A 27,162-nucleotide genomic window follows, 5' to 3' on the forward strand; every position below is an offset into this window, starting at 1 on the left:
TACAGGTTTGGAAACAACAGCAGCTTGAGTTGAAGAGGTTTTTTTTCTTTCTTTCTTTCTTTCTCTTTCTTTCTTTCTTGTGTTTAAATGCAGGAACTAGAGAAGTCTTTGGCTAACTGGACTCAGAACTTGAAAGAACTTCACACTATGAAGACCGACCTAACCCAGCACATTCTTGTGGAGGACGTAATGGTTTTGAAAGAGCAAATAGAGCATTTGCACAGACAATGGGAGGACCTCTGCTTAAGAGTAAGTTAGTTAACTGCAGGGCACGGCTGTTCTGAAGTTTATTGAAATGTCTCCGAAGGCCAGACAAAGTAGAAAGAAGCTTAATTTCATTGAACCGGGAGGCCCTTTTCAATTGGAGCCCAGGCCAGCCGCTGCTCCTTTAGAAGGCAGCAACATTGTTTAACAGATTTGACCCTTTGTTTCTCCAGCGCTCAATGCTGGAACTTTGCACACTTTTAATGAGCTTTTTTAAAAATCACCTTAAGTGGTGGGGGAGGGGAGGATTGCCATCTTGAGCAGCTGCGCGCACTCTGCCCTCTGTCTTGTATGGACGACAAGTACCAGTCGTTGTCTTAGAATCAGGACTTCAGCAAAGAGGTCTCGGCTGGCCTTAAGAGCAGTATCTCTGCAGTATCTGTTCTGGGCCCAACAAACAGTGGGAGATGTACTTAGTGCCAGGCTTGGGGTCATTATATCTGAGAACTCTGCATTCGCATGCAATCCAGTGTTTATTTCAAGTAGCTGGCTTTGAAAACTCTCTGAAAGAAATGATCAGCTGCTACACTTAGTATCTCAGCAGATCACTTCTACTGATTTAAGAACTGGATTGTGGTTAAGGTGACAGGATCAAGATGGAATTAAAGGGTTCAAATAGATCTTTGTTTTAAGAACAATTTAATTCTAAGAAAAGTAAAGTCCTTAATCTCATTTTTGTGAATTAAGAAGAGATGTACTTAAAAGTTGAAATTCACAGTTTTGAATGCATTTTAATAAAATTAAAATGTTTTCCTTCTTTGTTTTAGTATTTAATATTCACCATATACCCATAATTTTAAACGTCCTTTTAGAATTTTTATTCAAATTTTATATAAAAGAAAATATTTAGACTATGTGAAAGGTATTCTAAAAGTTAAGGAAAAAGCAGACTGGAACCCAGATGTTCCTAATTGTTACCATTATGAAGCCAATCAGAATGATGCTGTGCAAAATGCCAGGCTTTTAAAAAAGCTGAGATAAATAGATGCTCTGAAAAACAGAAACACAAAACTTGGTGTTTTAGGAATAGTTTATTGAGCCTTCTTAACACATCTGGTGGGTGGATGTACAAGCATTAGATATTTTTGCCTCACTCTGAAAAGAGCAGAGGGTTGTTTTTGTTTTGTTTTTTGTACATAGCAAAAAAATCTCCAGGAGTTCAACCTTGGTTTCCCCATTTATAAAGTGGGATGTTAAAAGTTAACCGAAAGAACTCTTAGCTACCCCTTTTATCTCTAAAATTCTAAAGATTTCTGAGACCTGGGAATACTTTTGTACATTTGGAGAGGCTGATTTGCATTCTCTAAATTTATGTTTCTTTAAGTAATAAACTTGAACCCTGTAAGGAGGAAGAGCGCTTGCTGATGTTAGCTTATGCGTAACGGAGCGTTGGGTATTTGGGGATCAGCCTGTTCACTGCGGACCAGTATTTGATTCCATTTCCATGGTTTCCATCCAAAGCCGTAGTGCATATTGGGAAGGTGGATTAAATGAGTGATGTGTATTGTTTTTTTATTTTATTTTGCTTTGTTTTTGAAATTACCAGTAAGACATTTAAATGACTTTAATTTTCATGATCCATTTGCATTACAAATGTTAGATTTGTGATCAAGATGGTAGTTTTTAAATTAAATAGGCAGGACGTTGGCCTTAAGTAAGAATAAGGACTTGATCATTTTTAAAAAAGAAAGGATTGGGGTCATAAAGTTATAAGTTAGCATGTAGCAAGCAGCAAATAAATGTATACTGAAAGAATAAGGAACAGAAGAAATTTGGGTGATGCTTAAAATACACTCATCTAACCTTCATGTTTCTAACTTTTAACATACCTCAGTAATAATAGATATATATTGGATAATACTGAAACCTTTTGGTCAGTTACACTTCAGGTACAGTCTTCTGTTGTTACTGTCGTTGTTGTTGCTTTTTATGGCATTTATCAAAGGTGTAAGGAACTTCTGTTGAAATTAAACCCTAGGTCTTTAAAAGGCAAAAAACATAATAATTTAAGTCTATAGGACCTCTGATTAAAATGAATGAAATTCATAGTCCTTTTGATGGGGAGAAGGGAAGAGAAACTCCTTCCTTCCTTCCTGCCTATACTCAGCTGCCAAAATGCATTTTCATTTCCAGGTGGCTATACGCAAACAGGAGATAGAAGACAGACTCAATTCGTGGATTGTGTTCAATGAAAAAAATAAAGAGTTGTGTGCATGGCTGGTGCAGATGGAAAACAAAGTTCTCCAGACAGCAGATATTAGTATTGAAGAAATGATTGAAAAGCTTCAGAAGGTAAGCAGGAGTCCCCAGATGGGTACGGTTATGACCACCACGGTATTCTCTGCCTTCCTCACTCCTAGGCTCAGAGCTGTATCATGTCGTAGGCCCGTTTCCAATGAGACGGGAAAGGTGGGCATGGTGCTGTGTACTGGGGGGGGGGTTGCTTTCTCTTGGTTAGGAAGTCTGGCCAGACAAGGGGCTCGTGTCCCCTTAAGCTTCAGTTCACATCCCAGGTGAGTTATGGTTTCTCTAGTTGTGTTGTTAAGGAGCTCCCCAGGCCAAAGGAGAAAGACCCACAGCAGTGGGGCTCGTAATTGTGAAAAGGTCACTGATTCCCACAGGGAAAGGAAGAAAGAGCCTTCTGGCCACGGTCACCCCAAATGCCACTCAGTTAGCCCTCAGGAAAACTCTTGCTGATATATTAGGCTAATTTAGTTAGACTCAGTAGTCCTCCACTCCCAAGTAGCTTAGGTTAGAAGAACTCTGAGGGAAACCAGGGCTTTTGAATTAAGAAAGTAACTACCCCCTTATATATCACACATGTGCTGAATGGGCATTGTTTGACTTTTTAGCTGCTCTCCGAAGAGTTGCATTAACAGGTGTGAGAAGTGTTTTTATTTTTTAAGAAATTTCAAGAGGCACAACTGTGTGTTTGTAGCTGGCAAAGAAGTGAATTTTCGGTAGTGATTCCGGCTTTGTGTTTTGGTGCCCTATGCCAGGACTGCATGGAAGAAATAAATGTGTTTAGTGAAAACAAGTTACAGTTAAAACAAATGGGCGACCGGTTGATCAAGGCCAGCAACAAGACAAGAGCAGCTGAGATCGATGACAAGCTCAACAAAATTAATGACCGTTGGCAACATCTTTTTGATGTCATTGGATCAAGGTAAGAAGTGGCCTAAAAATGGATTCCTACTCCCTAGGTACCGTGGTTACTTCACAGATCTAGAAACTGAGCCCCATCTTCCTCTAAGGTAACCCAGCAGTTTTATAAACTTACAGATAAAGGAAAAGCTTGGTAAAAACGGAAATTCTTATTTCAACATTATAGGAAGATTATATTTTAGTATACCTCGCTTCAATTTTTTTTTCTTTAGCTTAAAACTTCACATGACTTAGACTAGGTTTAAATGAGAGTTGGTCCTTGAGGAGGTGTTATTTAGCAATTCTCACACTGCCTTAGGGCTTGCGTGTCCCCCAGATGAAATCATGCCTGCCTGCTCCTGCTTGTATGTGACAAGTGCAGGTAGGTCAGGGCATAGGCCTGATTTCTAGGTGCTGCTTCTGGAGGTCCCCAACTGCCCCCCATGCCCCCATCACCACCACCACGGGGGCTGGGCACACTCAGTCAAGGCAGGGCTTCTCTGCAGGTTTGCCGGGTGTGCCAGGTCCCCAGTGGGCATCTGGTCCTAAGGTGTGGACTAAGGAGGCACAGCTGTGACTATAAATCAAGGCTATCCAGTGCTTGTCAGAAACAAGGCTGATCACTTCATCTCCCCTCACAAAATAACGATGACAGTGCCACTCAGACTTTTAAATGTCTTCCGTCTTCAAATTCTCTGTCCAAAGACAGACCCCGACCAAAGTATTTTTCAGTGGTAACCTGGCACACAGAGAGCAGTCACTTGGCTTTGGGGCCGTTCATGCAGCTTTGTTTCCACTGGCCGAGCGAGTCTTTTACATAACAGAGTGCTTGGAAATTTTGAACACGTATATAACGTGGACTATACAGGAGAATCCTGCAAAGTAAATGAAGAACCGGGGAGTACTGAAAATAAAATACTCTTAATAATTTGGCATTTCCTTTACCTCATTGTTTACTGTAAACCATAAATTAACCTAGTTCAATCAGCAGATGCACCAGGCTAAGTGCTATGAGAATTACAGACCAGGAAGTAAGATGAGTCAGTTACATTAATGGAAGCAGACGTGCGGGCAGGTGTAAAGCCAAGTGGTCTGAGAGCTCAAATCTCATCTTCCTAGAGTTGGGGTGGGGATTGGGAGGAGCCTGATAGAAGAGCAGTGTTCCCAGATGGTCCTGACTAAGGGGTTGGGATTCCAGCGCTACTGGTGGCAGAAGGGGGAGAAACATATGCTGTGAGCAAAAAGGTACAGGGTAGTGCAGAATAGAAACTGTTCAGGAAATTATAAAAAGCTCCATTGGCTCAAGTGCAGGAGATGAAGCTTTTAGAAAGGTAGGTTGGGGCTAAGTCTTAGAAGAGCTTAAATCTCAACTGAAGACTTGTCCTCCTAAATAAAGTTTGAGTCTTTCACAGTTTTTTTAGAAGGGAGGGTCTGTCGAAGATAAATATTAGGGTGATTTGGCTGGCAGCATAAGCTGGGCTGAATTCAACTTCTGTCTACTGCCAGTTGGGGGGAAAAAAAAAAATCTATGGAAATCCATGATGGTAACTCAAGCAAGGATTAAGAGCACAGATTTTGAGCCAGTCCTGACTTTACCTGACTTCCACTTACCATGGAAACTTGTAGTGATTTAACCTTTCTAAGCCTCAGTTTCTAAATCTGCAAAATGTGTCTCACAGCACTGATTACATCAGAGGCCGCTGTGGGGATGAATGACACATGTCTCGCATTTGGCCTGGGACCAGCACGTGGGAGCCAGTATTTATTGAGTGGTTATTACCATTGTCTTTCCCTAAGAAGACTTTGAGACTAAGTCACATGTTTTTTGAATGGAAGAGGATTCCCTCACTTAGATCTAATCATGAGAGGTCTTTTTTCCATGAGAACAATGTCTTTGACTATCTTATTTCCAGCGCTTAGAACAGTGCGTCAGATATTTGTTGAAATGAATGAATGTTCCAGGACATAAGATTGTCATCATTTCTGTTGGGTAAATTGTGTCTGGTATGTCTTTGTCGTCATTGTCTTTATCGCCAAAGTCTTCTTGGGCACCTGGCACTAATCAAGAGTATGAGGACATCATACCTGTTCTTAGATCGTTCAGGAGCAGGATCTAGATTCTGCTTCCTGAGGACTAGAGTGATGATTCATTCTTACTCATTTGTGCTTTGGTTCTAACACTTCAGAGTTTAATAGGCTGCTTGCTTTCCTCCCTCCTCTCTAACTGCCTGTCTTCAGCCAGTTCCTTGGTGGGAAAGAGAAAAAAACAGCAGGTGAAATTTCAGTGGTCTCTTTGGAAGGAGCAATTGGCAAGATAAGGAGTTGAAATAATAGCAAATATATTGGCTACCAGCTGTATTCTTAACAACGTGCTTTTTATGTACAATTTCACTTAATCTTGACTATAATTCTGAAAGGTAGATACCATTATCCCATTTTACAGATGAGGAAACTGAGGCACTGAAGTTAAGTAACTTGCCCATGGTTACATAGTCAGCACATGAGGCAACCAGGATTTCTACTCAAACAGTTGTGTTACCTCCCTGCTAACCCAGACCCTTGTGGCTTGTTACATTGAAATGAGTAGAATATATTGAAAACCTAATCCCTTCAAAACTGAAGGACTAGGGAAGGAATAACTTGTTTTACCTTAAAGCAAAGGCCAGGGTGAGACAGATGACTGATAGTCTAGGAAACTCTTGGTTGACTTTACGCTTTAGGTGAATCTGTGGGTTGAGGCAGCAAGCTTGAACCTGCCATAAATTGGCCTCACCTAGAATCAACTCCTTGTCTGATTGCTGACACTCATTGCATGGCCATCAGAAAAGCAGGAGAGCACAGGCTGCAGAATTTGAACCATGCTGATCAGAACCTGCAGCCCTGCAAGGTATACTAATGGCCTTATTTGCCCAGAGAATTCTGGACACCATTTAACCGTCCCTGTCCTGCTCACAGTGTTCTGCTGCTTCATTCCTGTGGCAGGGCACAGCACCTGTTGTTAACAAGAGGGAAGATTGGGAGGGAGACCAATCTTGAAGTTTTGAAGCAGGTATCCAGCTTCATGACTTCAAGGTTTTAACTACAAGCCTTTGACTTAAAAGTTGGGGATGGTGTTCAGAAGTTGAAGACCTCAATAAATCAGGTTTAATTCACTGGAAAAAAAATGAAAAAGACCTGTTGTTTTGGGTTCATTCTCAGCAAAATAGAGGTAAATTTCAAAAGAATTGATAAGACATGGAGGACAAGGTTACTTAAATGCACATTAAATTTACTGATCATTTCAGGTAGTAGGCTCCGTTATTTGGTGGATAGGGGAAGAACCCAGTGTTTATTTTTTTAAGGGCCAGGCTCATATATATTATTTCATTTCATCCTTGCAACAACCCTGCAAGGTCAGTATTCTCCATTTTACAGAGAAGGACGCTGCAGCTCAGAGAGGGTAAATAACTGACCCAAGGGCAGAAGCAATTCTACACATGGTGGCACAGAGCCAAGGTCTTTCTGTCCCCCTGCACCATGCATCAGAAGAGCACTTGGCTCCTTTGAGACTTTTAAAGGTGGTTTAGGTCTTCCCTGGTGGTGCAGTGGTTAAGAATCCGCCTGCTAATGCAGGGGACACGGGTTTGAGCCCTGGTCTAGGAAGATCCCACATGCCGCGGAGCAACTAAGCCCGCGAGCCACAACTACAGATGCCTGCGAGCCACAACTGCTGAGCCTGCGCTCTAGAGCACGCGAGCCACAACTACTGAGCCCAGGTGCTGCAACTATTGAAGCCCGCGCACCTAGAGCCCGTGCTCCACAACAAGAGAAGCCACTGCAATGAGAAGCCCATGCACCGCAACGAAGAGTAACCCCTGCTCACCGCAACTAGAGAAAGCCCGCGCACAGCAACAAAGACCCAACGCAGCCAAAAATTAATTAATTAATTGATTTTTTTTGAAAATGTGGTTTATCAGAATTTTTCTAAAATCTAGTACTCAATACAGACTTTACTGTTTACTCTAGAGCAGTGGTTCTCAAACTTAAACACTCATCAGAATCCCTGGAGGGTTCCTGAGAACATGGATGGCTGGACCCCACCTCCAGAGCTTCTGATTCCGTAGGACTGGGTAGGGCCAAGAATGTGCATTTCTAACAAGTGCCCAGGTGTTGCCAATAGTGCTAGGGCAAGCAGCAGAGTGAGGTGACACAGTGGACTTGCCACTTACGGTAACCAAGTCTTGCAACCTCTGTAAGCCTGTCTCCTTGTTGATAAACTATGGACAAGATTCTGGAAGAAAAAGTACCAGGACAACGATGGGTCTGTCCATACACACGCATGCCAGCCTCCGGTGCGGTGCAGTATGGCTGTGTGATAAGGGAGGAGAGGGAGGGTGCTTAGACCCAAACCACTGTTTTTCCTCTGCTTGTAAAGTGTTTTTCAGCTTCTGTAAAATCCTTAAAGAATCTAAAGGACACATCTCCTGAAATAACCAGATGATCAAGGGGACTGGGGTGCCTAAGTCAGTCTTAATGCTGATTTCCTCACATAAGGTCACATGAGGCCCTGATGTGGGCACTAAAATGCACAGAACTGGCTCTCCATCAGAATTGCCACAGGAGCTTTTAGCATTCCTCATGGGCCCTTGGGCAGCTTCTTGCATTTGTGACATCTGAACTCTTATAAAACATGCTATTAATTTCTTCCACAGAAAGGCCATTTGAAGCACTACATATTTTTTGGTGAATGGTGTGATTATTATAGAACCCAATCTGATTTGGTGACAAATATTAATTATATCCTACTATGTTTATTGACAGATTAAATGAAGAGTTAACTTTTTTTAAAGGCCGTTTCCTATGTTAACTTTATTTTTTAATTAATTTTTATTGAGAGTATAGTTGCTTTACAATGTTGTATTAGTTTCTCCTGTACAGCAAAATGAATCAGCCGTACATACACATATATCCCCTCTTTTTTGGGAGAGTTAACTTTTTTTTTAATTGTAACTGTTGCCTCCTCCTCTTGCCCATGTTTTCTTAGATAATCTCTTTGAAAAGTGACCCAGCAAAACCTGAATGCAGGAGAGATGACTAAAGTACAGAAGTCGTTTTTCAGAACGACCGATATGTGTGATCCGTGTTTTGGAGGCAGCTAGGTTACCTATTAATAAGAACAGCTTAGGCACAGGATGTTGGGTGATGGACCAAAGGATGCAAAGTTGACCTGCTTCAGCCAGCACAGACTATAGCTCTGAAAAGAGGGTCCCCGGCCATCAACAGGACTGATGCCAAAGAAAGCCTCAGCTCGACACATAACCTCACTTATACGTACCTTTGATTTCAAAATCCCAGGAGTTGAACTCCTTAAAGATTCATCTCCTTTTGTTTCCCAGAACCCCCTCCCCATTTCATTAATCAAAGCCTTCACCTTGCCCCGTGAAGCAGGGGCCCTGTGTCCTCAGTGAGTGACCGTCTGGTGGTTCATCTTGGCAGGGCCTCTTCAGAGACACGGGGTTGGGGGGGCTCTTTTTAAAGACTCTTTCTATCAGCTTGTGAGGATGATCTGGTCAAAGCTTTCAGTGCCTAAAGGAGATGAGACAACTGAGTGGAAAGACATATCTGTTGGTGTTGGCATCATCGGTGATTTTAATTTTCTTTTTGTCTGTATTTACTAAATGTTCGTTATGGAGAAAGGAACACGGGAACTCTTTTTTCTTCTTAAAAAATGTCATGAATATTGTTACCTTTCTCCTAATTTCTCTTTGGTGGTAGCATCATTTAATAGACTTGGCATCCTTAAGCCAGTGTTATGAAGGAGGGACGCACTCAGATGTACTACCTTATGGTCCCTTCCTGTTTAGACTAGACAGCTCTCTTGCTATCAGAAAGATCAAGTCCATGAAAAAACTTTTTAACTAAGCGTAATTTTCACATTTTATCTACCAACGTGAAAAGCCCACCTGCTTTATAATAGTAGCAATTAAAATGTTGTCATTTAAGCTCAGCAGTTATTACCATGGCAACTGTGTGTTAAGATTGTTTTTCCATCCCTTGAAGAATGGGCAGAGAGATGTGTGCCTTTTTAAGCCGATACGTTTTTCATTGCTTTCCTTTTATCTGTATTTTCTCAAGGTTACTTTGGAAGACCAAACAATGCTGCTAGTCATAAAGTTGACTTGCTCTGGTCTTAGCAGGTTGCCTGACCCAGTGGGACTGCAAGGACGTAGAGATTTGTGGCACAGGGAGAGCCAGATGTGAGGTCGGCCTCCCCACTTTCCTTTTTCCTTCCCGTCACAAGTCCCATCGTTCCACCTCTGGAGCAGGTGGTTCCTGCTCCCGGGCCCTGCAGAAATGCCTTCCTGAGGGTCGGGGAGCTTCTCCAAGGAGATAGCAGCCATCACAGGATCAGTGAGCAGTCAGGAGCCTGGTGTCCGGCATCAGGCAGGTCCAGCGTATTGAGCCTTGGGGTAGCACCAGGGACAGCCAAGCATGTGGACACAAGTTAGATGCTGCCTTTGGGGAGAACTGTTTCCACATCTGTATTCCTAATTTCACTGGTCTAGAATGTGCTTGGTGTGTTTCAAGGTGGGGATGTAATAATGGCTAAATGTTGGGCCTTGGGGACCCATGAGAAATTATTGATATCATTGAGTCTCCAAATAAGGCTGAGACTGAGCCTGAAAGGGGCTTGGACACAAACCAAGGGTGCTTCACTAAGCAGAGCCACTCAGGGTCATGTAGAGAAGCACGGATAGGGAGGTGGAGGAATTTTCAGATACTCAAATTATGGTAAAACCTAGGAGGGACTAGCAAGGAAAACTGCAAAATTTCTTCCTCTGCAAAGTGTTGAACTCCATTTGTACTACAAGATAGAATTATTATTATTATTATTATTGCAAAAAAGCAAAGAAATGGACTAAATAAACTCTCTGCTCTTCCCAAGCCAGGATGCACAGAACTGAAAAGGCAGGGCAGAAAACCTCCTGGGGAAATTTCTTCTTTAGGAGGAAGCCATTCCTGTTGGACTCGGGGCTTCAGATTTCCCCATTGCTTTTAAACCTGAAACAGAGACATTTAATTTGATGAGAACAGAAATCCTCGTTTCTGTGCCCCAAATCTTACATGTTTCTTCCCTGCGTTTATAGCACTTCATAAATAACCCATAGCCAAGATAACACTGGGACTTTCTTCCCCCAGCCTTGCAATCCTGTAGCGTCAGAACAAAGACTGTGTGTGTGTAAGAGAGGCAAGGGCTAGAGATATTTGTTTATTGGAAGGAAGAAAACTGAGATTAAAAATTGCAGTTAGCGGAGAAGCAGGTCTCTTCCCTGCCTACCGGCACTGCTCTGTAGCGGCGAGCGAGCCGTGCCCGCGGGAGCCTGCGGGAGGGCGGCCTGTGCAAGATGCTGAACCAGTGAATGGAGAGGCCGCCGGGCGGGGGAGGGGCCGCCTCGTCCCTGGGAGGTGGAGGTGCAGCCGGGAACTTGGAGGTTTCGCTCAACCTAAGGAATGATTTGTTTCTCATCAACAGTAAGTGCCATTTTGGTGATCAGTCCTCCATCTGGGAGCGGCAGCTGCTGTCCCTGTGTGTCTCGTTTTCTCGCGCTCTCATGTTGGTTACAATAGAAATTACCGATGAGATGGAGGCTGCGGAGTGTGTGTGCTCGGCCATCGGGGGATGGGTTCTTTCCCAGTGTCAGCATGCGTGTGGTGTCTGCAGCCAGCCTTTGACAAGCAGGGGAGAGAAGCGATTATGCTGTGTGGAAAATGGAAGTCCTCTGGCGACATAAATGCTTCAAAGAGGCGATTAGCTCAAATGTATTGTAATGTCCGTGCCCCCAAATCAGGGCTTCGAGATCGTGGAGTGATTGATTGTCTTACTACAAAGATGTTTAGTCATTTACAAAGATGCAATTGTGCAGAATTTGCACAATGTTTTTAGCAACTGACAGCTGCCCACAGGTCTGAGTATCTGTTTCAGTACAAATGCAGATACCCTACCATCTCAGTTTTCCTTTTTAAGTTATGCTGTCCACATGGGCATGGGAATTTTTTTTAACTTACGCTGGTGCAGGGCCTTAATAATTTAACTGTAGACCCTTTAGCATGGAGAGAATAGGAATGAAATGTAGACTCTTCCATATACATGAATTTGATATTTAAAGCCTCCCTCACACATTGTCAGACTTAGGCCTGAGTCATGAAGTGATATTAACCTGGCTTGATTTTTGTTTTGGAGAGGGAAGAGGGTTCATAAGTATTAAATTCCCATCCATCGCTAGATGAGGATAAAGGATAAACTTTATTCACCTTGATTATTTTCTGCATTTCTACCCACAAGCCCCACAAAAGAACTTCTAATTTGTATACTCCTTGTCAAACTCCTTATTTTGTTTGGTATCATATAAAAATGTTTTCGTTTTATTCGGGTCTTTCAATAGTCCATACAGGTGAAAAACTTCCTCTTTGCGCCTAAATATCTTGGTTTTCCAGTCCTCAGAACTGGAATTCAGCTCAGGGAATCATGCTTATTTTTTCTGGAGAAATATGATTTGTTGAAATATATGTGTGATTAGTATTAGTCAAGCACACCTGGGTGAAGCACGGGCCGGTACAGAGATGGTGAGCTACTTAAGCTGCCTGGGTGATTGATGTAATGCAGAATTGTGCTTGCTTCCCTGTGCCAACAGTCTGGTTTCTGAATGGATTTCCTTGTTCCCAATATTAACTCAAGATTTAAAATTTTCCAAGAGCAATATTAATAACAAGGCCTAACTAGGAGTTCGGTTGCCTGGGTTGGCAAATGACGTGTACTTCCTGACCTGGCAAAGGTGTTGATTAGGTAATGAGATTAGTGTCTGCACAATCGATATAGACTCAGCAGTACATCTGATGGTTCCCAGAGTAAGTCGTAACATGATTATCTGAGGAACAACATTTATTTATGCCACTGTGCATTTGGGGATATTTCGCCTTCAGTCGGAGGTTGGGACATAGAAGCAGGTTAAGTCCTGACTGGATGAATGTTTTGTAGCTTCTTTTCTTTCCCTCCCACCCTCCCTTCCTCTTCTTTTGCCCTAAGTGTGCGTGTGATGTGTATGCTTGTTTCTAAGTACTTCACTTGTCCAGTGTGGAACCAACGTCTAGGAGCATGTGTGGCTTATAGTGTGGCAGCAGGTTGTTTGCGGCAAGATGGCTCAGAGGTGCTCTGATCGTCACCTCTTTCCTTTAAAATGTAATATGACCACCTCTTTTATGAAAAAGACAAATTTGAGGGGATGTGTGAATGTCACTTGCTCATTCAGAAGGTATTTATTGAGCACCTCCTATAATATTATAATGTCTAAATTAGATCTAAATTAGATCTAAATTAGATCATGACCTCTGGGAATAAGTTATCTTCAGATCCTCAGGATCTGCACAGGACCCAAGACAAAGTGAGTGGTTAAATGTTTATTGAAAGGAAATCATGGAGGGGCAAAGTGGGCACCCAAAATGCCACACTTGTTGGATGGACTCCTACCCGCCAGTGTGTCCTAGAGCCGTGAGTCTAGACTCCTGATCATATTCCCTGACAGCGTTGGAAACCATCCTGTACCCACACCCCCATATGTGCCCATTATCATGTGCAGGTTTATATAGGATACCACAAGAAAAGTGCTTAAGAACAGTAGCTCTGGCCAGACTGCCCAGGTTGGAATCCTTCCTCTGCATTGAATGGCATGTTACTATGGTAAATTATTTAATCTCATTGCCTCAGTTACCTCATCTGTCAAATGGGGATGTTATTTTTTTTTAACATCTTTATCGGAGTATAATTGCTTTACAATGGTGTGTTAGTTTCTGCTTTATAACAAAGTGAATCAGTTATACGTATACATATGTTCCCATATCTCTTCCCTCTTGCATCTCCCTCCCTCCCACCCTCCCTATCCCACCCCTCTAGGTCGTCACAAAGCACAGAACTGATCTCCCTGTGCTATGCGGCTGCTTCCCACTAGCTATCTATTTTACGTTTGGTAGTGTATATATGTCCATGCCACTCTCTCACTTTGTCACATCTTACCCTTCCCCCTCCCCATATCCTCAAGTCCATTCTCTAGTAGGTCTCTGTCTTTATTCCCATCTTACCACTAGGTTCTTCATGACCTTTTTTTTTTTTTTTCCTTTTTCCTTAGATTCCATATATATGTGTTAGCATACTGTATTTGTTTTTCTCTTTCTGACTTACTTCACTCTGTATGACAGACTAACTCCATCCACCTCACTACAAATAACTCCATTTCGTTTCTTTTTATGGCTGAGTAATATTCCATTGTATACATGTGCCACATCTTCTTTATCCATTCATCAGATGATGGACACTTAGGTTGCTTCCATGTCCTGGCTATTGTAAATAGAGCTGCAATGAACATTTTGGTACATGACTCTTTTTGAATTATGGTTTTCTCAGGGTATATGCCCAGTAGTGGGATTGCTGGGTCGTATGGTAGTTCTATTTTTAGTTTTTTAAGGAACCTCCATACTGTTCTCCATAGTGGCTGTATCAATTTACATTCCCACCAACAGTGCAAGAGGGTTCCCTTTTCTCCACACCCTCTCCAGCATTTATTGTTTCTAGATTTTTTGATGATGGCCATTCTGACTGGTATGAGGTGATACCTCATTGTAGTTTTGATTTGTATTTCTCTAATGATTAATGATGTTGAGCATTCTTTCATGTGTTTGTTGGCAATCTGTATATCTTCTTTGGAGAAATGTCTATTTAAGTCTTCTGCCCATTTTTGGATTGGGTTGTTTTTTTTTTTGTTATTGAGCTGCATGAGCTACTTGTAAATTTTGGAGATTAATCCTTTGTCAGTTGCTTCATTTGCAAATATTTTCTCCCATTCTGAGGGTTGTCTTTTGGTCTTGTTTATGGTTTCCTTTGCTGTGCAAAAGCTTTTAAGTTTCATTAGGTCCCATTTGTTTATTTTTGTTTTTATTTCCATTTCTCTAGGAGCTGGATCAAAAAGGATCTTGCTGTGATTTATGTCATAGAGTGTTCTGCCTATGTTTTCCTCTAAGAGTTTTATAGTGTCTGGCATTACATTTAGGTCTTTAATCCATTTTGAGTTTATTTTTGTGTATGGTGTTAGGGAGTGTTCTAATTTCATACTTTTACATGTACCTGTCCAGTTTTCCCAACACCACTTATTGAAGAGGCTGTCTTTTCTCCACTGTAAATGGGGATGTTATTATACTGATCTCACAGCATCGTTGTAAGGATTAAATGAGTTGCTGACTTACATATAAAGCACAACAGGCCTGGCACATAAAGATGTCGGCGTGTTCAGTAGATGTTCCACTTTAGTAATAAAGTTTGTGAATTTTAAAGCATACCCAATGTAGAAATTTTAAAAGAATTGGATAACAATAGAAAGTCTAATATTTTCTTCCCACACCCCATCGGTTTGGACACCAGTGGGCTTGAGCCCCACATTTGGGACGCCACTGGCTTGGAGTACCGTAGTTCTGGGGAAGCCACCTTCTCCATACTCCCCCCTCTGCTTATTGCACACCTCACCTCTCGGGATTAACAGGATTCAGGATCACTGCATCTCAGTATTTTTGCACCCAGGTTATTTTATTACTTGTTAGCTCTCTTCATTTAAAAAGTTGCATTCTAGCCCTCTTCTTTCAAAATAAAGAGGCTGAGAGCCTTATGATGCACTAGGGTCAGGCACTGGATGAAGCAGTGGGGGCTGCCATTCTGGGAGGAGAGAGGAGGAAGGATGGGGAAGCAGGAAGCAGGAGGGCTGTGCAGAGGCTGCTGGCCTGAGCGCCTCTCCCCACCTCTGGCTGGAGAAGCTCCACCCCACCACGCCTCTCAGGGCGGAGCTTCTCCAGCCAGAGCCTCCCAGGAGGGTAGCCCCTTGCAAACGGCGTGCAAGACTTTGTCCCATGGGGCCTGGGGTTCCCAGCTGCTCTGGCATTGTCTGGAGTGTTCCTTCTGTTCCCTGGGCAGTCAGGGTGACAAGACATTGGGGTGAGGAGGGTATAACTTGAAAGCCAGGGGAACAAAGGAAGTATCTAGGTTACAGCTGCATCCAGGCCTGGCCCTGGATTCTGTTACTTCCTTTTTAATAAATCATCTTGTGGCTTTGAAGGAAACTTCTTGTGATATTTGCAGTAAGAATGTAATTTGGAAAATATACCATCTTAAAATCATTACAACCACAATTTCTGGGCGTTTATCTCTGTCAGGCACTGTGCCAAATGCCTTTCACGCATGTATATCTCATTCTGCCCTCAGCCACCCAGTGAAGGAAGGTACCACTGTTGACGCCGTTTGACAGATGAGATTAAATAGAGCCAGGATTCATACCCAGACCCTGACCACAGAGAGTGTGCTCTTCATCACCAGGCTCTGTGGCCTCCTTCCAAGCTTGCCTACCTCATGGCACTGTTGAGGATAAAATATTTATGAAAGGACTGTGTGAGGGCCAATGCCATGTAAATGAGGCATTATTGTAGCAGCGTGTGATCCCAGTCAGCAGTAATGAGAACTAGTATTATAGTGAGTGCTTACTTTATGCCAGAGGCTTTAACATGCATCCTCTTGTTTCTGTGTCAGAACCCCCTACAAGGTGGATAATTTGAAGATTAACAAGGAAACTGGGAATCAGGACCATTAGGTTCCTTGCCAGGTACACAGCTTATAGATGGTACAATGGGATTTAGACCTGGGTCTGCTCACCTCCAGAGCTCTGACCTGAATGTCGCCCAGGTGCTACCACCTCCCTGAAGCTGGAGGGACCCGAGAGGCCTGCTAGAGATGAGGGGCCGAGGTAGAAGGATTTTCTCTAAATTATAAAGCTAATTGGAAATAGAGCTGGAGCTAGAAGTCACTCCCCAAGGTTGATTTGGTTGATAGTAGGGTGCAAAAAGATAATAGTAAAAATAAAAAATACACACAACTCTCTGGTTTACTTAAATAATAAACACTCACAACCCTGTGGTTTTATTAAATAATCCCATGGAGTGGATTATTACACACATTTATTCATTCAGCAAATGCTTGTCGACGCCTCCCGGCCACCAGGCGGTCTTGGGGGTACTGTGCACGCAGAGGGAACCCCATGCAGTCTGGCCGGTGTGGGCTGTGTCCAGATGGGCACAGTCAACGAGGGGTGCAGACACAGGGCTGCGGGAGCACGTGGGCAAGGGGTCCCCAGCTGATCTCGGAGAGAACAGTGGTAGAAGCTGCAGGAGAAGGGAGGGGAGCCGCTTTGCAGAGTGCAGGGCTGGAGGCAGAGAGGCCACTGACCGCTTGAGGAACTAGAAAGGTCAGGGCGTTGAACTGCCATGTCGGGGTAGGCAAGGACTGTGGAAGAGCTTGAGCGAGAATCAGACTTGCTGTACACTTCGGCTACAGAACCAGAAGCTGGGAGGAGGGTGAGAGGGGCAGCAGGAAGCCGTTCACAGGCAGTCAAGGAAGAGGTGCTGCTGTCAGGGAAGGTGGGGCACTTCCTGTGACTTAGAGTCAGTGCCCCAGTTTCTCTTTCCAGTACCGTGGGATGCAGTTCTGATAGCACTTTATAACATGAGTATCGGTAAGCGGGAATTTTCCATTGTAGCCATTACTTCAAGTCTCTGGGATTAACTAAAAAGCCCACAGATCACCAGAACAAGCCTTCACTCTCTCTGCTTGAGGATTTTCACATTTTCTTTCAGGATCTATATGGAGATCATTTTTCCTCAGCCCCTGCATCATTTCCCCATGACAGCACTTTGGCATGCCCGGGAGCTCTCCGTGTATACTGACGCCATGTGTCTTAGTTCAGATCCACTCCATGCTGAGCCAGGCAGATTGGTCAGGTAGATGGAGGTGGAACTGTGCTTGTAGATGATGTGTCCACCCCTCCCTTTTTGGCTGAGACAGCTGCCCTAGGATGGGCTGGTTCCATGTGTACGGCAGCCCCAGCCCCTCAGGCTGGACGTGGTGGGGTTTGGCACATGCTCTGTACTTGCTCAAGAAGAGGGTCCGTGAGAAGCATCTCAGGCCAGATACCACCAATGAGCCGGGTGTGTAACATCTTTACCCATCAGGAAAGGTCCCTGGCTGCTGTGATCTTGGTGATACCCAAGACAGAAACTGGACAAGTCACATGTGGTGATCTTAACCTGGAAAGAAAGAAATGGCATCTCCTCTCTCCTCTGGAGCCCCAGAAAGATGTTCTGGGTCTCAGGGGATCCCACCCTGAGAATGAAAGGACTTCATACTTGCATGGGTAGATTAACTCTTAGCCCATTTGAAAATCAGCCAGAACAGCAATTCTGTAAATTGTCCCATATTCTGTAAAAACTCTTATCTGGTGACGTGAGCATTAGTCCCTGCTATAAAATCAGTAACCAGTGATGATTACTTTTTAACCTCCAACACGCTTATGGGTGCATTCTTCTCACCACTAAACATTGTGCTTTTGTTTTCCACCTCTTCTTTGCTGCAAATATGTTTAGGGTGAAGAAGCTGAAGGAGACCTTCGCTTTTATTCAGCAGTTAGACAAAAACATGAGCAACCTTCGCACCTGGTTGGCTCGGATCGAGTCTGAGCTTTCTAAGCCTGTGGTTTATGATGTCTGTGATGATCAAGAGATCCAGAAGAGGCTCGCTGAACAGCAGGTGGGGAAGTGAGAATGGGCTTTTGTCAGAGCCTAGGTGTTCACAGGGTCTGCTGATGCAAACCATCCCCGCACTGGCTGTGCATTTTAGTGGGTTCACATTTCATAATACTGGTATGTTTTTTCCAGAGAAAGCTGACCGCCTGTCCATGCTCTTGGCGGTGTGAGGCATCCATCTCTTGAGTGCCCACCCCACCACCACCATTCATGTAGCTCTTTGTGAAATACTTCGAATAATGTTTAACATGCAGACCTTAATCTTAGTGGTAAATAAGGTTTTTTTCATCTCTGTTTTTGTTACTATAGTTTTGGCAGTGAATTGAAAGAAAAATAATTTTTCCAACCAAAGAAGGTTTTCATGGGACAACACTTGATGGGTCTGATAGAGCTTCAAGAAAAGGGGGGCGCTCGGGGGGTTGGGGAAGAAGGAGCAGTTTGGACCAATAGCTGAGGAAGCCTCTCCTGCAATGTTTTGTGCATTTCTGTCATCAGTTATATCCCCTCTTAGCCAACCCCGGAAATTCCACAATTTGAACACCACCGAATCCTGCCCCTAACCTGGCGGGTGCTTTTTGGTCTCACTGACTTGTCAAATCCACTCTCCTACCCTCCGTGGGCTCGCGTTTACATGCTCATTCTCATACGCAGTGCCTGAGCTTCTCTTTATTTTTAAAATAGCTAAGCTTATATTATTCTTTTAGTAGCTTTCCTTCACTTGTTTTTCTCAGCCCTGTGAGCAGATTCTGTTTTAACCATATAAGCAATATGGTCGCTACCAAGTTCACAGCCTTGTATCTGTTTTCTTCATGTTTCCTCCAAAGCCTTGGTGTTTGTTGTCTGTCAACACACCGTGGCGATTCACTCACATATCCCAGCTGCTTGGAGACAGAATTGGGGGGCTGAAACTTTTTCATCAGATTATCAAGGCCGGAAGGCCACCCCTTGATGATAAATTCTCTTGAGGTCAGGTCAGTCCTTCTCATGATAATAAGCAACATCTCATGCTACCATGAAAAAGAGCTAAGTATTTGATAATACTCTGGACTTTGATCTTTATTTAATCCTATTACAAGTACTGTTTGAATAATGCCTATTCTCTGATTTTCAAACTAGTATGATTTAGTAATGCTGCAAAGTAAAAATACTGGTTTTTCCACTTAGCCTCAGAAATTTAAGTATGCCTCTTTCACTGAGGTCATCTATATTCTGTCTTTGCTTTGTGGAGAAATGAATATTGATATAACTACCATGCTAATGGACACTGCAGAGATTTTAATGCCCTTATCAGTAAAGGGCTACTAAACATTATCAGCTTTATTATCAGCTTTACTTACAAGATTGATCCATTAGGTTGAATTTCTTGAATAGTCTCTTCATAGACAGGCCTTGCAAATAACCATTTACCCTGACTGGTGAGTCTTTTCAGGTAAATAGAACAAAAGCTGACAACATTTTTCCCTTTAGCCCCTGGCTAAATTTGGCAGGGGCTAATAACGTGTGTTAACATTTTATACATCTGATGTGTGACAAAACATCATTAAATTGCAGGGAATTTATTCCCAAGAGTGTACAATTTGGGGCAGCTGCCATTCTCTTGGCCACGTGTGTTCCTGTACTGAAATGGTATATAATTTCAGTCTGGTTGATTTGAAGGTTTCCAATTTATAGAATTTAGAATCACCATCGTGGAATTCTTATAAAAAAAAAATTATGGAGTTAGTATTCAGGACCACTTTGCTGTGAAGAAGTTGGATGTGTTAATTTTCTATTGCCACTGTCACAGATTACCACAAATTTAGCAGCTTAACACAAATTTATCATCTAATATTTCTGGAGGTCAGAAATCTGACACAGGGCTGAAGTCAAGGTGTCAGCGGGCTGCTTTCCTTTCTGGAGGCTCTAGGGGAGAATCCATTCTTGCCTTGAAAGTCTAGAGGCTGCCTGTGTTTCCTGGCCCATGGCCCCCTTTCCGCCATCTTCAAAGCCAGCAACAGTGCATCTCTCTGAGCCTTTCTCCCTCTGACTGACTCTTCTTGTACTTTTAAGGACCCTTGGATTCCATTAGGCCCCACCAAGTAACCAGGATAATTCCCTATCTTAAGGTCAGCTGATTGGCACGCTTACTTTCTCCTTTGCCATGTAACCTAGTATAGTCACAGTTCTGGGGATAATGACATGGTTCCGGGGATGCCAATATGCTGCCTACCACAGATGTCCTGAGGAAAACCTGTAGTATTTTCATTAAAAAAAACAAAATATAACTAAACCTAGATCTTAAATGCTCCACCAAAACAGAAAAATGTGTCACACAAAATAATTATTTATGGGCCATTTTTTAAAAAACCTTGCCTGTGTTTCTGTCACTAATTTAAATATAATAAATTCCTTGATTGCTTCCAGAAATAAGACCCAGACGCTTGGGATCATCTAGTAGTGCCTTCTGCAAAAGCCCTCAGGCCCCAAAAGTGATAAAGCGCCATGATGTCCTGGACCCTCATTATAACATCCTTGGGGGCCTGGTACAGAAGGGTCAGACCTAACGAAAGTCTTTTTTGCTTCTCTTCTTTATGTGAAACTCCTTAGGTTATAAGTGTTGTATTGTTATTCCTGTAGAATAGATTAATCTCAAAATGCAAAGGAAGTGGTGGCCACCTTGTGACACGTTTTAAACCATGGACCACTTTCATTGAGTCTTTCAGCATCTCTCTCCAGTTTTCTTTGGTTGCCTGGTTCCCAGGCATCCAGGGGTGGCTGATGGTGGCCTGAGGGGTTCGTTACCCCCACACCCTATAGTTACCAGTAGTCCCCTCCCCAGTGGCCAAGTCAGCTTCATGCCAAAGCCCCATCCACTGCCCAGGACCACCCTGCTGGACTTGCTTGACACCCCCAGCCCCTCCTACGGAGACACTCTGGAGCCACCATCTGGATTCCCACAACACACTACATGGTTTCTTCTGCCTTCTCAGCCTGGTTTCCTTTTTTCCCCTCTGTATCTCATTTTTTCTAGTTCCTTTTGTATTCTCATTCTTCCTGTCTGCCTTCTCGGCTCTGGTTTCCTGTTTCTCCCCATGTCCTCTCACTGCTCCTCAACTTCCCTCAGCCCTTTCCCAGCTTCAGTGCTCTGTGTCACCTACTCAGGAGCAGAAAAACAAAGTAAACAGGCACTCATGTTTTCCAGAACCATTGTCAAAAGTCTTTCACGTTGTTTTACGTTGTGTCTTAAGTCGGATTCGTCCTCTGCGTTTGAACACTTTTGAAATCCAATCGTTGTGCAAACTCGGGCCTCAATGGGTACTCGTGGTGGGATCATTTCAGTTTGGCAAAATGTCACTTGTCCAGTACTTCAGTGGTTTTGTGTTTTAAAATATGGTCCACTACTTTATTTTATATTTTACAAGACAACTAACTAGTTCATACTACAGTATCAGTAGGCCATTTTGTGGTGTATTAGAAGTTTGTTTTGGAAATTTTGAAAAACTCTGGACTCCTTTTTTAGCCAAGATGTTCATGGTCTTTTGTAAATTATCAGAGAGCTCATTTCTTGCCATCGTTTACCCTTTATATTAGTTTTCTTTAGCTGTTTCATTCAATAAAAGCTGAGTAAAAAATGTAGAGTACTGCAAAGAGGCTATTAAGTACATGGCATTCGTGTTTATCCATAGACTAGACTTTCTCAGTGCTTTTCAACCAGATCCTACCCAACCCTACCAGGTGAGGTCAGGGGCAGGTACCATTTTTCAATGATAATTGTCAATATTACTTATTTAGCACCAGCGTTAGGATTCCTTATTTATTATTTTGGCAAAAAAAAGTTAAAAAGGTTGTTTATCAATACCTGTAAATTTTAGGAAAGCCTGTGGCAATTCTGTGAACGGGTAAGAATTCTTAAACCTGGAATTCTATTTAAACCTATTAATTATAAAGCTAGTCCACTGACCCCAAGATGACTGCCCCCATTGCAGCATTTCAGACATTTGTCCTAGACTGCAAAGCTTAAAAAAAAAATCACCTGCACATCTCTCTTCATAGGACACACAGGGTGACAAACTGAAAAGCACATTTTCTTCTGAATATAACTTTGAGGTGCTCATTTTTCATCAGTTAGGATCTGTGTTGAGAACTGCTTGATTTAAAACTTGATTTGAGTGTCAACATTTTATTCTTTCATTTCCACCTGGACACAGAATTATCCAAATGTGCCTTTATCAGAAGAAAAGTAAGAAAACATTAGTCCTATCTGGTAATCCAGTCGTAATCTCCAAAATTGTTAAATATTGAGGTGACCTGGAATGAACTTCATGCTGCTTTTCTGTAGACAGTGGCAGCCACTGTTTATAAAATAATCCCTCCTGTAAAATGAACTATGCTGAATCCAGGGAACTTGTATAGTTAGTAGCGGCTTATTTAACTTTGTCTGTTTCACAATGTCATTTGGGTACTAAGGTGAGTGGTGTGGTCTCATGTCACTCGTCACAGAATTTGGATATCAGGAGAGGCCTGGCTCATCCAGAAGGACAAAACAGACTGGCTCCTCACCTCGCCCTCCCCCCAGCCCTGCCCTTGTGTGTAGAAGAAACACTCCCTGGGTGATAACTGAAAATGCCATGTTTATGCTTAAACAAGTTTTCCATTTCTTCCTATGACCGTGCATGTTTTTCTTGGTGACCCTTCGTTTTCCTGAATCCGTAGCACTCTCCCTTTCATGGGACAAGACTCCAGAGACCCCACCCCCTCCCCGAGCTACAGCCGTGACCGGACTCCATCGGCTGGAGGGCAGCGTCTCTACCCCTTGGGTCCATGGAGCCCCAGGATAGGCTCCTGGGGAGGCTGTGGACACCGTGCAGCTGCGAGCACAGTTTGGGGGGTAGAGGTGTATGAAGATAGTACAGAGGTCTTAGGAGATTTAAGAATTCTGTGACCCATAAAAGGTTAAGAGTTTCTGTTGCTGAAGTTTTAGGTCCTGTTGAAGATAAGTCAGTTTTCCAAGGAAGACCTCCCCAGAGCCAAGTCTAAATTGGAGGCCCTTGGGATCAGGTGGTACGGAGTAGATCCCTTGCCTCCCCAGAGTCTGGGGGGCGGGTGGGCTCTCAGGGGAGGGAATCCCCACTCTTCCTACCCCCTCACATAGTCAGTTCAACAGATCAATCCCATAGTTGCCCGCAGTTAGGCCTTGTGTCAGATACTATCGCACAGGGGTTGCCCAAAGGTGAGAGAGACTCAGCCTGTGTTGCCGAGCCCCAGGTAGAAATGCACGCAGGACCGTGCCCCCCCCGGGCTCGAAGAAGGGTCGGGGGGAACCTTCCCACTACCGCCACCAGCACCTCAAAGTGCTTCCTACTCTCCCATCGTTGTAGGACCTGCAGCGAGACATAGAACAGCACAGTGCAGGGGTGGAGTCTGTGTTTAACATCTGCGACGTCCTCCTGCACGACTCCGATGCCTGTGCCAACGAGACCGAGTGCGACTCCGTCCAGCAGACCACCAGGAGCCTGGACAGGCGCTGGAGGAACATTTGCGCCATGTCCATGGAGCGCCGGATGAAGTAAGGACCGCGCTGCCCCTGGGTGCCCGCCGCGTGCTCCCGACTGACCTCCGTAACAGTGACCATGTTCTGTTAGCTTCACTGAGGGGCGTGCCAAGTATTGGCGGGGAAGGCTCAGTAGGTGTGGCCAGTCCTTATTAAGGGGATCATTCAAGGAGAATACAGGCAGGGTCATGTCTCTCCCCAGCCCTCCTGTGTCTTGGGGTGTAACGGTGGGTGGCCACTGTGCTGATGTGGCCCAGCTCTAAGCAGTGGAGGACGCCTGTCTCCTGCTGGGTGACCTCTGTGAAGCAGGAGCTCTGAGGGGCCTGGCGCTCCCAGAAGGGGGGTGTCCTGACCACAGATTGATGTCTCTGGTTATTTCCTGGACGGGGTAGCAGGGTCTCTCCCCCTAAATATGTAGTGCCAGTGCAAGGGGGGCTGGGACCAGGACCAGTCAGGGGAGAAAAAGGCATGTAAAAGCTCGGCTTGGAGTGGGTGGCTTGTGCTGAGTTGCTTTCCTCCTGTTAGAATTGAGGAGACATGGCGGCTCTGGCAGAAGTTTTTAGATGATTACTCCCGCTTCGAGGACTGGCTCAAGTCCGCCGAGAGGACGGCGGCCTGCCCGAATTCCTCCGAGGTGCTGTACACCGTGGCCAAAGAAGAGCTCAAGAGGCTTGAGGTGAAGGCCCTCCCCAGCCCCGTGGCCCCGGGAACCGAGGATGCGGCGGGCTCGGGGCGGGCTTAGATGACTTCCCATAAGTGGCAGGCGTCCCCGCCTCTGGCCGCGGCCGCCCAGTCCCCAGCCCGCCATCAGCTGCCCCAGCGGCTTTGTGGGGCGTTACCGATTTATGCCAACCGCAGGCCGTGAACTTGAAAGTCTGTTCTTCAGTAGTGTCAGAAGAACGGGTGAGGCCAGCCCTCTGTGGCCATTCTGTTGGGGGATGGGCGCTTGAGGCAGGTGGTCTGGGGCCTGGAAGGGGTGTCCCGGCGCCCTGCAGCTATGGCACTGACAGGGCCCCCCCCCCCCGTGCCACAGGCCTTCCAGCGGCAGATCCACGAGAGGCTCACGCAGCTGGAGCTCATCAACAAGCAGTACCGGCGGCTGGCCCGCGAGAACCGCACCGACACGGCCAGCAAACTGAAGCAGATGGTGCACGAGGGCAACCAGCGCTGGGACAACCTCCAGAAGCGGGTCACAGCCATCCTGCGGAGACTCCGAGTAACCTCCTCTACGTCACCGGGTCATTTGTAGATACTGGGGAGGTGGAGCGGGTCTGATATGTGATGTCAGGCTTGTAACAAAGCAGCGGGTAGAAGATTTCATTTGAGGCCTAAGCTGTCTTGACATTCTTCCAGTACAGCCTTCCCTTTTGTTTAAGCCCAAAGCTGCCAAAAAGAGTTCCTTTTTTTTTTTTTAAGTGAAGTTATTTGCCTCGGAATAGGCTTCTCAGGCAGAGCTTATTCAAGGGATTGTGTTACCAACACATCACTTTTTTTCTTCGACTCCTGTCACCCCTGAGGGTGTCATGTCAGCCCACACACTGCCCAGAGTCTGGGGCGCTGCCGTCACCGGGTCTGGCGGAGGTACCTCTTAGTCTGGGACGAGGCCCCCTTTGCGCATCTGCCCGCTTTTGTGTGTCCCGTTGGTTCTTGCACTGTGAGGGAACAGGCAGAGCCCCCTGCTCTGTATTGGGGGTTGGGGACAGTGACAGTTCTCCCAACTTCAGAGCAACTGTCTAACCTCATATGATGGGTTTGATTCTGGGGTGTGAACCGTCACCTTAGATTTCTGTGATTCAGAAGACATCATATGTCAACCTTTGTGAGTCCAGGTGTAAACTGACAGGACCGGTGTGGGTTGTGGCTACAGGAAGTAATTTTAATCCTTGCTTCTGTTCTTAAGGCAGAGCACTCTTGAAACCATTCTAAGAAGAGGAAAATCTGGGTTTTTTGTTTAACCCTCTCAGGAAGAAATGGGCTAGCTTTTCCACAGCCCCCTTGCATTAATTTCTTTATCTCCTGCTGACTTGATTTGACTGTGACCAGCCTAAACCTTCACTGGGCACTATGTTTGTTTGAGAATCAGCTACCCATCTATGAGGTGGTAACCCAAGAGGCCTCCTTCATTGGAAGTGATAAATCTGGGTTTTCTTTTTTTGAAGAAATACATAGGGAATTATATCAGTGAAGGCAAATGGGGCACTAGTCCAGGCTCAACCCCGAGATCAATACTTTTCCATCCTGAAGCTACTAAATCCTTCTGTCAAGCAAAAGCTCCCACAGGAGGCTAACAGTTGAAAATAGGCAAGTGCCTGGCTGGACTTTGAGAGGGGCGTGTTCCCCAGAGGACAGACTGGGAAAATCACTGACTTAAACTAGAGAATTATAGAATTTCAAATGCTGCACGAACCTTAGAGGTCACGGTCAATGTTCCCACACCTCGTTTACCAGCAGATGCTGAGACTCAGGGAAGTTTAGGGGGCTCGTTGGTATACCACAGCCAGGACCAGACCCCAGGCTCCTGGCCGTGTGGGCCTCCGGGGGTACCCTGGGCTCCCTTTCTCCTCTTCTGAGAGTGACCTTGCTGTCTGCCTGAACTCCCGTTATGCCATCAACACAAACATGATTTTTTTCACCCTTTCGCAGCATTTCACCAACCAAAGGGAAGAATTCGAGGGGACCAGGGAGAGCATTCTGGTGTGGCTCACGGAGATGGACCTGCAGCTGACCAACGTGGAGCACTTCTCGGAGAGCGACGCCGACGACAAGATGCGCCAGCTGAACGTAAGGCCTGCTTCCTTAGCTCCTCCCCGCAGAGTGCACCTAGGCAGAGGAGAGCTGGCCAAGTGCAGACTTCACCTGATACCCTGAGAGCAGGTTCCAGAAGTGTCAGAGCAGCCAGACTGCATCCACCTGTGTACTGCCAGGTTATCACAAGCAAGGATACTGTTCCTTACAGTCAAGGGGTCTTGGAACGAGGCCCTTTATTCTCTTCGTCATATGTAATCATCCAAGGGGAGAACGCTCTTGCGGTTCCAGACAGAACTTCATAAGATGCTGTTTCTCCAGCACTTGAGTCTGAGTGCAACCTGTGGGCTGCAGCAGGAGGAAACTCTCTCTCAAGAGTGGGGTCAGGGCACTTCCCCGGTGGTCCAGTGGGTAAGACTCCACGCTCCCAACGCAGGGGGCCCGGGTTCGATCCCTGGTCGGGGAACTAGATCCCATATGCCGCAAGTAAGAGTTTACATGCCGCAACTAAGACCCGGCGCCGCCAGATGAATCAATAAATATTTTAGAAATAAATTAAAAAAATAAAAGACCTCTCGTTTAAAAAAAAAAAAGAAAGAAAGAGTGGGACCAGGAACAGGTATCTTCTCTCCCACTGTCACAAATGTCTGTACTACACTTTAATTGCACTATAATTCCCTCCTTGGCTAAATTTTATAAGCGGTTGAGAAATGGAAATTTGCCTTCCGTGGTATAACGGCACCAATGAGCATTATTACTGTGTCAGCAGAAATGCCCGGTGGAGACTCACTATGGGAAATTTTCTGATTCTACCAAGCGTCAATAAGACAAGGTCT

The 27,162-nt window shown here is 44.7% G+C and overlaps 1 protein-coding gene across 8 annotated transcripts in view; it reads left to right on the forward strand.

Annotated features, from left to right (window-relative positions):
- Nucleotides 1–27,162, forward strand: part of SYNE2 (spectrin repeat containing nuclear envelope protein 2) — a 313,385-nt gene that overhangs the window by 274,017 nt on the left and 12,206 nt on the right. For all 8 annotated transcript variants that reach the window (XM_036839615.1, XM_036839636.1, XM_036839653.1 and 5 more), the window contains 8 exons: nucleotides 94–249; nucleotides 2,398–2,556; nucleotides 3,264–3,430; nucleotides 17,893–18,055; nucleotides 23,409–23,596; nucleotides 24,107–24,257; nucleotides 24,615–24,797; nucleotides 26,225–26,362. In XM_036839615.1, coding sequence (XP_036695510.1) covers nucleotides 94–249; nucleotides 2,398–2,556; nucleotides 3,264–3,430; nucleotides 17,893–18,055; nucleotides 23,409–23,596; nucleotides 24,107–24,257; nucleotides 24,615–24,797; nucleotides 26,225–26,362 — 1,305 coding nt within the window. The remainder of the gene's footprint in view (nucleotides 1–93; nucleotides 250–2,397; nucleotides 2,557–3,263; nucleotides 3,431–17,892; nucleotides 18,056–23,408; nucleotides 23,597–24,106; nucleotides 24,258–24,614; nucleotides 24,798–26,224; nucleotides 26,363–27,162) is intronic.

This window comes from Balaenoptera musculus, chromosome 2 (assembly GCF_009873245.2).
Source record: "Balaenoptera musculus isolate JJ_BM4_2016_0621 chromosome 2, mBalMus1.pri.v3, whole genome shotgun sequence".
Lineage (NCBI taxonomy): Eukaryota > Metazoa > Chordata > Mammalia > Artiodactyla > Balaenopteridae > Balaenoptera > Balaenoptera musculus.